The 11,993-nt window shown below is 44.7% G+C and overlaps 1 protein-coding gene across 2 annotated transcripts in view; it reads left to right on the top strand.

Moving 5' to 3' along the window:
* Window positions 1–4,952: 4,952 nt before the first annotated feature.
* EFHC2 (EF-hand domain containing 2) overlaps window positions 4,953–11,993 on the top strand; it is a 53,997-nt gene continuing 46,956 nt past the window's right edge. The window contains exons 1-2 of one of the 2 annotated variants that reach the window (XM_077790904.2): window positions 4,953–5,032; window positions 10,452–10,637. In XM_077790904.2, coding sequence (XP_077647030.2) covers window positions 4,991–5,032; window positions 10,452–10,637 — 228 coding nt within the window. In that variant the 5' untranslated portion in view covers window positions 4,953–4,990. The remainder of the gene's footprint in view (window positions 5,033–10,451; window positions 10,638–11,993) is intronic. The other variant, XM_085586118.1, reaches the window with a different exon arrangement.

The following is an 11,993-nucleotide window of genomic DNA, read 5'->3' as shown; positions in this document are numbered from 1 at the left end:
TCAATTTACAATTTGTACTCTCTTACTCATTTCAAGTTTGCCAGTAAAACTCAATCCCAACACAAAGAGAATATAATAGCTGTATTTTTATCACAAAGACAGCATTTTCCATGTTTTCCCCAGCTTTAGCTCCCCTCCTGCTTTCTCTCTTCTTTGAACTGTACAACTAATTCAGCCCTATGTACATCCACCACTATCATCTGCAGAGTAGTCAGAACACATGGTTAATTTACTACTGCCAACTGCTTACTGTTGTCATTAACAATCTTCATTTAATAAAAAGCTTTTATCAAAATTGGTTTTCCTGGAGTACTTTAATTTTTCCTAGAAAAGGCATTAAAATTAATTTGTTTTCACTCAGTCTGTACTACTGAGTGAATACAGCAAGGAACAAAAAAGATAAACATGTGAGAGAAGGTAATGTAGAAAGAAGCAGCTGTATTCCAAAGTAGATTATAGTTTGGGTTTGTTTTTTTTTCTCATTTGAAAGAAAACAAAATGATTGAAGACTGGTAGAAAACATCAAATTGCAGTGCTGGTTTGGTGCACAAGGAAGATGCTCCCCTTCTCCACATCCCCTGTGGCTTCTTTACTGGGGGAGGCAGAGGTGCAGAAAGATTTGACTTGAGGGTTTAGGGACAATTCACAGGATTTTCTGCTGGAAATGCAGCAGACTCTACTAATACTCTGCATTTCACTGACTTTCCCCCAGCAGGGCTGCAGTTTCCTTTGCATGTTTTTAACATGCATGTTTTTCACACAGTACTCTGCCTGTACTGCCTGAAACCTTGGAGTAACAGTTTATTGTTGATATTAGAGGGAATATTAAGACATTTCAACCACCCTGTTACACAATGAGCAAGAAAATTGGAGATACCAATTCTTCCCTTCCCTTCCCTTCCCTTCCCTTCCCTTCCCTTCCCTTCCCTTCCCTTCCCTTCCCTTCCCTTCCCTTCCCTTCCCTTCCCTTCCCTTCCCTTCCCTTCCCTTCCCTTCCCTTCCCTTCCCTTCCCTTCCCTTCCCTTCCCTTCCCTTCCCTTCCCTTCCCTTCCCTTCCCTTCCCTTCCCTTCCCTTCCCTTCCCTTCCCTTCCCTTCCCTTCCCTTCCCTTCCCTTCCCTTCCCTTCTCCCTAACCAAAACAACAAAACAACCCCAAAATAATTTCCCCATAAATGAGAGTTTTGGAAATCAGAATATTTTGGGCGAAATTCCAATTCAGAGAGTGAATTCTGCACAAATGCTCCCTGGGGACTGGATGGGGAGTCTCTCCCAGGCTTGCTCAGACTGAGCACATCTCCCATGCTGTTCCAGGAGCCTCTGTTTGGGGGAGGAGGGATGACACATTATGGGAATTTCATGGTCTGATGCATCATAGAGTATGAAATATGGCAGGGGAGATCCACTCCATCCAGGAGAATAAGGACATTCAACAGATGAAGTACAGCTCCTCTGAGACAGGGTGATGGCAGATCACAACTGGAATATTTCAGTTTAAGCTATTTTATCCATAAAGTAATTTTTCTGTAAAAAGCAGTCTAATTAAAAAAAAAAAAAAACATATTAATGAACATCTTTATGTAAAATGGAGGAACATAACATAGCATGGTTGCTGTTCTCTGGAACTGGCTTTGGAAGTGTTCTGGAATGCATCTTCCCTTATTAACAAGTAAAATGTTACTTCCATTAAAGAAAAACAACCCTTCCCCCACCAGCCATCCGTGAGAAACTCTCACTGTATTTTCTGTTTGAAATTTAAATTTTTGCGTAATACCGCCCACTGTATGAAATGAATGTGATTAAAATGATGGTTTCTCTAATTTTCAATTAAAATATATTTTAAATGTTTACCTTTCCACACTAAATGCAAATGCAGATGTGTGGTACAGCGCTGGGAAACCAGAAGGTGGAAACCCACTGACCTAGTTTCCCTATCCCAGTGGACTAAAATGCAAAAAAAAACCAAATAAAAAGCTGTAAAAAGCTCCCACCTCCCCCTCCTCCTAGTCTGACAGGGCCCCAGAGTAAAATGTGCTGTGTAAAAGTCACAAAATGAAAAACATTAAAAATTAATTGGTGCAGAAAATGGCAAATGTGGTGGGATTTGTCCCATCTGTGACCCCAGTTCCAGAGGTATTTGGGGGGCACCATGTCCAGAGAAGTCACTGCTCCTCACCAGGTGAGGTAAATTGCCACAGAACCAGTGAGGCTGGAAAAGATCTCTGAGGTTGAGTCTGACTTCTGATCAGACAACCCTGTGTCACCTAGACAGTGGCTCTGAGTGACACATCCAGGATCACACCGTGTCACCCAGACAGTGGCTCTGAGTGCCACATCCAGGATCACCCCTGTGTCACCCAGACAGTGGCTCTGAGTGACACATCCAGGATCACATCGTGTCACCCAGACAGTGGCACTGAGTGCCACATCCAGGATCACCCCTGTGTCACCCAGACAGTGGCTCTGAGTGACACATCCAGGATCACACTGTGTCACCCAGACAGTGGCTCTGAGTGCCACATCCAGGATCACCCCTGTGTCACCCAGACAGTGGCTCTGAGTGACACATCCAGGATCACCCCTGTGTCACCCAGCCCATGGCACTGAGTGACACATCCAGGATCACCCCTGTGTCACCCAGACAGTGGCTCTGAGTGACACATCCAGGATCACACCGTGTCACCCACACCATGGCACGGAGTGCCACATCCAGGATCACCTCCGTGTCACCCAGAACATGGCACTGAGTGCCACGTCCAGCCTTTCCTTACACGCTTCCAGGGACAGTACCTCTGCCACCTCCTTGGGCAGCCCATCCCGATGTCTTATCACCCTTTCCATGAAAAAATTCCTTCTGATGTCCAGCCTCACCCTTCCTGGCACTGCTTTAGACCATGTTCTCTCCTCCTGTCACTTGTTTCCTGGGAGAGGAGCCTGACCCCCATCTAGCCACAACCTCTTGTCAGGGAACTGTAGGGAGCCATAAGGTCATCCTTTTCTCTAAATTTTTCGTGATGAAAATGGCCATGAATCCTGAAAGTTGAAGAAATTTATTTAGTGCATGCTAGTGTTGGATTTAATATGTATTTAGCATTCAGTAAATAATGATGCACAAGAAATATTATATACATATATGTTATATATATATTTTATCTATTATGATACATTTATATAGGATGTGTTTTATATTATAATAAAATTATATAAATTATATATACATCTATTTAGATCTATTTCTATTTCTATTACATATTAATTAATTATATACATAAAAATAAGAATGGATTTAATTCCACTTTGCTGCTGCTGACTCTGGGCCCACCCTGAGGCACCCTGAACTTGGTGGGGCCGGGGGTCCTGTGGAGGAGAGCCGGGACCTGCCTGCATCCCACCGAGACATATCCTGGATGAGCGCTTGGGATGAGGGCTCGGGATGAGAGTTTGGGATGAGGATTCAGGATGAGGGTTCGGGATGGAGCCATTCGGGATGAGGGTTTGGGATGAGGGTTTGGGATGAGGGTTCAGGATGATGATCAGTTCGGGATGAGTGTTCAGGATGAGGGTCTGGGATGAAGATCAGTTCGGGATGATCAGTTTGGGATGATCAGTTCAGGATGAGGGTTCAAGACGATGATCAGTTTGGGATGATCAGTTCGGGATGATCAGTTTGGGATGAGGGTTCAGGATGATGATCAGTTCGGGATGATCAGTTCGGGATGAGGGTTTGGGATGATGATCAGTTCCGGATGATCAGTTCGGGATGAGGGTTCAGAATGATGATCAGTTCGGGATGATCAGTTCGAGATGAGGGTTCGGGATGATGATCAGTTTGGGATGATCAGTTTGGGACGATCAGTTCAGGATGAGGGTTCAGGACGATGATCAGTTCAGGATGAGGGTTCGGGATGAGGGTTCGGGATGATGATCGGTTCGGGATGATCAGTTCGGGATGAGGGTTCAGGATGAGGGTTCAGGATGATGATCAGTTCGGGATGATCAGTTCGGGATGAGGGTTCAGGATGATGATCAGTTCAGGATGATCAGTTCGGGATGATCAGTTCGGGATGAGGGTTCAGGATGAGGGTTTGGGACGATGATCAGTTCAGGATGATCAGTTTGAGATGAGGGTTCAGGATGATGATCAGTTCGGGATGATCAGTTCGAGATGAGGGTTCAGGATGAGGGTTCGGGATTGATGATCAGTTCGGGATGATCAGTTCAGGATAAGGGTTCAGGACGATGATCAGTTCGGGATGATCAGTTCAGGACGAGGGTTCTGGGTGAGGGTTCAAGATGATCAGCTCAGGATGAGGGTTTGGGATGAGGGTTCGGGATGATGATCAGTTCGGGATGATCAGTTCGGGATGAGGGTTCAGGATGAGGGTTCGGGATGATGATCAGTTCGGGATGATGATCAGTTCGGGATGAGGGTTCAGGATGATGATCAGTTCGGGATGAGGGTTCAGGATGAGGGTTCGGGATGATGATCAGTTCGGGATGATGATCAGTTCGGGATGATCAGTTCGGGATGATCAGCTCAGGACGAGGGTTCGGGATGATGATCAGTTCGGGATGATGATCAGTTCGGGATGATCAGTTCGGGATGATCAGCTCAGGACGAGGGTTCGGGATGATGATCAGTTCGGGATGATCAGCTCAGGATGAGGGTTCGGGATGATGATCAGTTCGGGATGATCAGCTCAGGACGAGGGTTCGGGATGAGGGTTCAGGATGATGATCAGTTCAGGATGATGATCAGTTCGGGATGATCAGCTCAGGACGAGGGTTCGGGATGAGGGTTCAGGATGATGATCAGTTCGGGATGATGATCAGTTCGGGATGATGATCAGTTCGGGATGATCAGCTCAGGACGAGGGTTCGGGATGAGGGTTCAGGACGACCCCCGCGCCTGGCCCCGCCCCGTGACGTCACGGCGTCATGACGTCACGTGGCGCGGTGCCGGCGCAGCGGCGGCGCCGGTTGGGGGGCGGCCATGGCGCTGCCGCTGCTGCCCGGCTTCTGCCACCGCCGCAGCGTGAGTGCCCGCCCTCCTGCCGCCTCCCGCCGCCTCCGCCGCCTCCCGCCGCCTCCCGCCCTGCCCCGGGGCTGCGGGGGCCGTGCCAGGCGCGGCGGGGCCGTTCCTGCCGGCCCCGCGGGTGGGGGCGAGGCGCCCCTGGGTGCGCTGAGCCCCCCGGCCCCGGCGGCGCTGAGGCCAAACTGCGCCGGGCAGGTTTAGGCTGGACAACAGGAGGAGTTTCTGAACAGAAAGGCTGATTAGACATTGGGTGGGCTGCCCAGGGAGGTGGTGCAGTCACCGTCCCTGCAGGTGTTTAAGGAGAGGCTGGATGTGTCACTCAGTGCCATGGTCTGGGTGGCACATTGGTGATCCTGGATGTGTCTCTAAGTGATACAGGGGTGATCCTGGATGTGGCACTCAGTGCCATGGTCTGGGTGGCACATTGGTGATCCTGGATGTGTCTCTAAGTGATACAGGGGTGATCCTGGATGTGGCACTCAGGGCCATGGTCTGGGTGGCACATTGGTGATCCTGGATGTGTCTCTAAGTGATACAGGGGTGATCTTGGATGTGGCACTCAGGGCCATGGTCTAAGTGACACAGGGGTGATCCTGGACATGGCACTCAGTGCCACTCTCTGGGTAACACAGGGGTGGTCCTGGATGTGGCAATGTGGCACTCAGGGCCATGGTCTAAGTGACACCGTGGTGGTCGGTCACAGGTTGGACTCGATGATCTCAGAGATCTTTTCCAGCCTCACTGATTCTGTGATCTGGCAACTGCTTTGGGGCAGTTTGAGCTCTTGGTGCAGCTCCTACAGAACAAAACAGGGAGAGACAGATCCCCTCTATGTAAGTAAGCATAAAGGCTTTGCCAGAGAGGGCAGTGACAGCAGTGCTGATGTGCTGTTTCAAGGTTGCCAATACTATTAATGTAGGCTAAATAGACAAGATGGTTATTTTATCACAGCAAACAAAACAAAAGGTTGACATCCCTACTTCACAATTTTTCATCAAGGATAGCTTGGAATTCACTGAACACGCTCTAATGTGAAGCAGTGCAGGGGATAAGGCAGAATTCATGCACAGCACTCTAGCTGGTGCCTTCAGGAGGGAAATGAAACAGTGTATTTTAACATTCTTAATAATGTTAAAATACCTGAAAGGGAATCTGTAATTTTCACACTATAAATATGTTGTGGTCAAGGCTGCCCATACAACATGTCAATACCCCATTGCTGGAAGTGTTCAAGGCCAGTTTGAGTGCAGCTCTGAGCAACCTGAATGTTGTCTGTTCACAACCCCCAAACCTGAATCTTCCTGTAGCTGTCCCTCGTGACTGCATTTTGGGCCCTTTCCTTTATCCATCTGTTGTCTTCTCCCAGGCACTAAGAGCAGGCCAGAATCACAGAATGGTTTGGGCTGGAAGAGACCTTTAAAAGTCATCAAGTCCATGAGCAGGACACCTTCTGCTAGATCAGGTTACTTAGGGCAACCTGACCTTGAATGTTTCCAGGAATAGGGCATCCACCACCTCACTGGGCAACCTGTCCCAGTGTTTCACCACTCTCATTGTTAAAAATGTCCCCCTTATACCTAGTTTATACCATCAGGTCTCTTTTCACTTAAAGCTATAACCCCTTGTCTGTTTGCAACAGCCTCTGCTAAAAATCTCTCCCTTTTATTCTTATACTCTCCCTTAAAGAAAGGCCACAATAAGGTCTCCCTGGATGCTTCTCTTCTCTGGGCTGCATAACCCCAACTCTCAGCCTGCCCTTATAGGAGAGGTGCTCTAGCCCCTGCTAATTTTTCTGGAGCGCCTCTGGACCTGCTGCAATAGATCCATACCTTTCCTGTACTGCTCCACACTACTGGTGTTGATGCAGCTTATTTTGTGATGTTTTTAGAATGGCACCAGAGTTGCTGACAACAATGTCTTAGGGTGTTCCTCCTTTGCCAGTACCACTTAACCCCTGAACATCCTGAGACCTCTGCAGCAAGCAGGAGGTGATAAAAAAATTGGAAATCAGTCACATGAATTTGACTGGCACAGTGTGTAGCATTTGCATTTATTTCTATCACTTAGCTGAAGCAGCCAGGAGACTTTATCAGCAGCTTAGAATAGTTCAGAAGTGCCACACTTCATCCTGATACAGGGTTTGAGCAGGACATCCAGAGTGCAGCTGCTGTTCTCAAGGTGGGAATTACAGATGGATACTGGGTACAGAACTGTGCTGCCACTACTGCCATAGCTCCCTGTGGGACTGAGTTAAAAACGTGGCTTCTGAGAGCTCACTGAGGGCTCTCCCATCACTCCAGCTGCTGTGCTGGAAGATCTCCAGCTGTGTTTGGTTCAGCTGGAATGTGCAGCTCCCTGAGGAGTTTGCTGTGACTGTATTCCAGAGCAAGATGGAGTGAGCATGAGGCAGCATTCCCTGAGGACTGCAGGGGCTGAGTTTGCAAAGCCAAGAGCTGCAGTCAGAGAACCCTGACCTTTATATTAGTCACTATTGAGTGGATCCTCAGTATTTTCAGGCTTACTGCACAGAAAATGTCCAGTTTTGTTCAGCAGATCCACAGCCTGTTCAGTTGAGCTGCATTAACACAGCAGATACATTCAAGCTCTTTCCCTGCTCTCTGAAATCTTTCTGTTAGAAGTCATTCCATGTGGAGGTAGCATGATGTTCTGTCACTATTTTAGGCTGGATGTGGTCTGAGTTCATTAGCTGAAGTTTCTCAAATGTGATTTTTCCCTTTTGTGATCCTCAATTATAACGAATCTGTTTCTTAAAATGTCTATTTTTGTTGTTATTGTTCTGTTTTTTGTTTCTATTTTTTAAGAAATAACTGTACAGATTTTGAGAAAAGATTGTTTTGTCTATGGATCTCAGTGCTTTTTGGAAGAAGAGGATAAGAACTTATGTGATTAGGAAACTAAAATAGTCTTTTGTCAAACCCTAAAAAGTTATAGGAATGACTCAAAAAATTCAAGAATTGAAGATGTTTCATCATGTATTTTTCATATCAAATTTTAAGGATGTTGTGATTTTAGCCCTAAATTCTGGAAATTCCAGCAGGGTTATTGCTGGATTACTTTGATGAACACTTTACCATACTTTTGCTGTTAAACCCCCAAAACGTATGAACAGCAAATGCTTCTAGAAGTTTTGAGGACTTGAAAAGCTTTTCTTTGTCAGTGCTCACTCTGAACCATGGCATTTTATATCACAGCTCAAAAAGCTGTGCTGATATAAAAAAATTAATTTTGGGCATCATTCCTGCAAATGTGACTGGTTAAATTCCTGGCTTGAGCAATGCTTTATGGTAGGGGGACCGATGAGCTCCTAGTTTGCATACAAGCATTTCCTTTTATTGATTTTCTCTTTTATGCAGTAGCTCTTTTTCTTGAGTTATATCTTGAGGAGAATTTTTCTGTTTCCTTTGTATTATTCTTTAAATTATGATACTTTTTGCATGCTCTTTTATCCACCTTTGTTCAAAACACTGCTTACCTTTAAAGTATCTTCTCTAGGATGTGCTTTCCTAGCTCTGATTGTTTCTGACCCCAGTATGTGAACCTAATTCCTTTGCAATAACTGTTTCAAAGGGTACTGGCTAGCTCAGCTTTTTTTAACCTAAGCCAGGGTATAGCCATTGATTATCATGGTATTAAAAATAATGATTTGTAAAAATAATAAGTATTCTTTTTCTTACTGATGTCCTTGCAAAAGTGGTGTGCAGAAGGATTTTAAGCAAAGTTAAGCTAAAGCAGTGATTGGGCTTTTAATGTCAGCAGCTCTCTCTTGTGCCATTGGATTTGGAGCACCTGGAGGCAGGTGAACAGTTCAGACTGTGACCCCAGTGTGCAGGGGTTCCTACAGACTGGTGTTGATAGTTCTATGCCATGAGGCTGGTTCCCTGCCTTGCAGATTCCTGACTCTTTCATACTGGCAGAATGAAATAACTGCTTGAATACTTTCAGGTTTTGCAGCTTCACTGCTTGCACTTGTTCCCAGAACTGCACTGCTGGGTGTATGCTATGTTATCTTGGAGCACTTGAGTGTTGCCATCATGAGAAAGGATTATTTGTACCATTTTTTGATTTATGATACTAACATAGAACTGTCTACACCTTTTGGGGGAGTAGTGGTTTACACATATGCATGTGATAATCAGTGATGCCCAGTCTTTCAAATGGAGTGGGGAGGCAATTTTTTCCCCCTGCTATTTTACTGGCATGCTGCTCTGGTGCTGCCGTGAAAAATTTTGCTGTCCAGCTTTTTCCTCTACCTTTAATTTTATCACCCATAACATCAGTTCCCACTTCAGCCTCATCTTCCCTCATGTTCCCCCAGCCCCAGGGCAAGGGAGGGCACAGCTCCAATGGCCTCCCTCTTAGTGGGCATGCCAGGGTGCAGTGGCCTCTCTCTGCTTTCTCAGATAAAGTATTTGGAGGATTTGAGAGGGCAAGAAAGGGAAGAATAGCAGAGGGAGAGGAGCTAACAGATCAGGATTGCTGCTCATGGAAGGAAGTTGAGTTTTCCATTGGCATTTCCTATTTCCCTGTCTCTTCTACGAGACTGATGTGTGGGGTCATTATGGGATTGCTGCCAGCTCACCCAGCTGCCTCTGGCCAGCAAAGCAGGCAGGTTATTAGGAGGGACATTCCCAGAGACAGGAGTGATATTTATGTGAGCCCATAAGCTTTTCTGTGTAACTTGAAGACTAGCCCAGCCCCAGCCAAGAAATTTGAGTGGGCAAGATAGTTTTCTTTGCTGTTGGTTTTTCCTGTATTTTTAAGTGCTCCATCTTTAATTGCCTGAAATATTAGTAATAATACAGAGGATTCACTACAGAGACCTCCTTTTGAAATACTCCCAGATGAAATGAATGTCTGCCTTTTGATTCAGGTCCAGCCTCCCAAATTTCAAGTGTATTCACTAGTACAGAGGAATTTATTTTGCACTCAGGGATGCGAGTGTAAATAAGATCTTTGACATGAATAAGGAGAGCAGACTGTTCTCTGAGTGCTGCTGAACTGTTTCCATTTGTCCTCTGGAGAGCTGTAGGAAAGGCCTTTTCCCTTTACCTTTTACAACCATTTTTGGAGATGATTCTTTCCTTACCACCTACCTCAATCCTTATTGCAGGGAAGGAGTGTGGGGGTTAAACATCTGGTTCTATCCACTCTCTCAACTTAGGTAAATTACTGGAATATTATTCCATTTTTGTCAATAAGACTGGCAAATTGGCCACTTGAAAATGTCACTTCACTTACAGCATTCCCGTTGTTACAGGTTTTTAGAGTCTGTATTAAAAGTAAATATAAAGAAACTTTTGCATGATTTATCCTCCTTTCCTGGATGGTCAGCTATCATAATAGACTTAAAAACAAAAACACTGAAATTTTTTCTCTTTTTCTTCTGCACTTTTGACAGATTGGGGAAGAAAAGTTCCACAGATCACAGATCTGTGGTTACAGCAATAATGTTCCCAGGCTGTTTGAAGATAAACGTGGAATAGGAGGTGAACTGTTACCTGGTCAGACCCTGAAAATTACCAACAGTGTGTTTCCTGAAGCAATAGGAAGTAGTCCTCCTTCTTGGATAGCATTTGACAAGCAGGTATGTAGAAATCCTTTTTTTTTTTTTTTTTTTTTTTTTGAGAATAGCTACAATATGACAGAGTATACCAATGAAATTTCATTAGTCAGATATTTCAGAAGATTACTTTGTACATGCAATAAAAGCTCCTAGATAGGCAAAAAGAGTGGTAGTGGGTATTTTTTTTTATATTAATGTATTGGACAATTAATATAAACACATGTCATGCCCTACATCAATACATAAACATGTTTCTGTGTTGGGATACATCTCCTACAGGATTTAATAAAAATAAAGGAGTGGGAAGTATATTCCTTTCTAGTATGACAGTAAGGGAATTATTTGGCAAGCTGGTAAGAATGAATGTAAGGTAAAACCCAGTCCAGGAGAAAGTGTGTCTGGGCACTTGGGAATCATTAAACTCAGTGTAGTACTACATGCTTGGGATTCACTTATGCCATCATTCTTGTATGCTCAAGTCCTGTTGACTTCTGGACTTCTGTGTGATTTGTTATTTTGTAATTGAGTATGTCTGATACAGACACAGAAATTTAAAATTAGAATTTGATTTTTTGTTTGTTTGGTTGGTTTTGGTGGTTTTTTTTTTTTTTTTTTTTTGGTTTGGTTTAGTTTGGTTTTTTGGCAATAATTTAGTGACACCTTTTAAGTTAGAGAGTTATCAAATAACTATAAGCTGTGATGACAGGAATTTTGTAGCATATTGTTTTTGCTTGCTGTGTTTAAATTCACATTACATTCTTAGAGATATTTTATTCTAAAGCAAAAGGTCTACAATCAGGGAAGGAAAATGATCCAGAAAAAGGAATCATTCAGCAGATCACAGAAATGTTGCATGACTAAATGATTATGGTATTTAAATATTGAGAAGAATGGCAAATCTCATAATTTTTGCTTTAAAAGAGAAGCCGTGCAGGTAATTGGCTTACAATTACCCATTCATTTTTGGCAGAGCAGAACTACAACAAGAAAATGTTAGGTTTGAATAGCTCACATGCCTTTGGTTGGCTTTGCCTCTGAGATCCTTGGTATTGCTCACAGAGCAATGTGCTTGGGTATGGCCTGGCCCAGGTGTTGAGGCTTCAGCCAGACCTGAACTTGCTCTTCCTACTCCCTTCTTGGAGCAAGGAGGGTGTATTGCCTTCTCAGGCCTTGTATCCAAGTCTATGGAATTCAGGGGTTCAGTAGGAGGCAGAGGGACCTTCCAATGAGCATCAGGTCTTGGCCTTGGCTGGTGAGAGGAACTTGCTGGCCTTTGGCCATTCCTGATCCATGTGTGCATCCACAGGGCAGTCCAGGATAGGAGTTTGCAGGTTCAGAATTGGCCTCTGGAGGACTCATGTGTTTGTATTAGTGGCA

Source organism: Lonchura striata, chromosome 1 (genome assembly GCF_050655825.1).
Source record: "Lonchura striata isolate lonStrDom1 chromosome 1, ASM5065582v1, whole genome shotgun sequence".
NCBI classification, from domain to species: Eukaryota; Metazoa; Chordata; class Aves; order Passeriformes; family Estrildidae; genus Lonchura; species Lonchura striata.
This window is presented reverse-complemented; position numbering and strand designations above follow the sequence as displayed.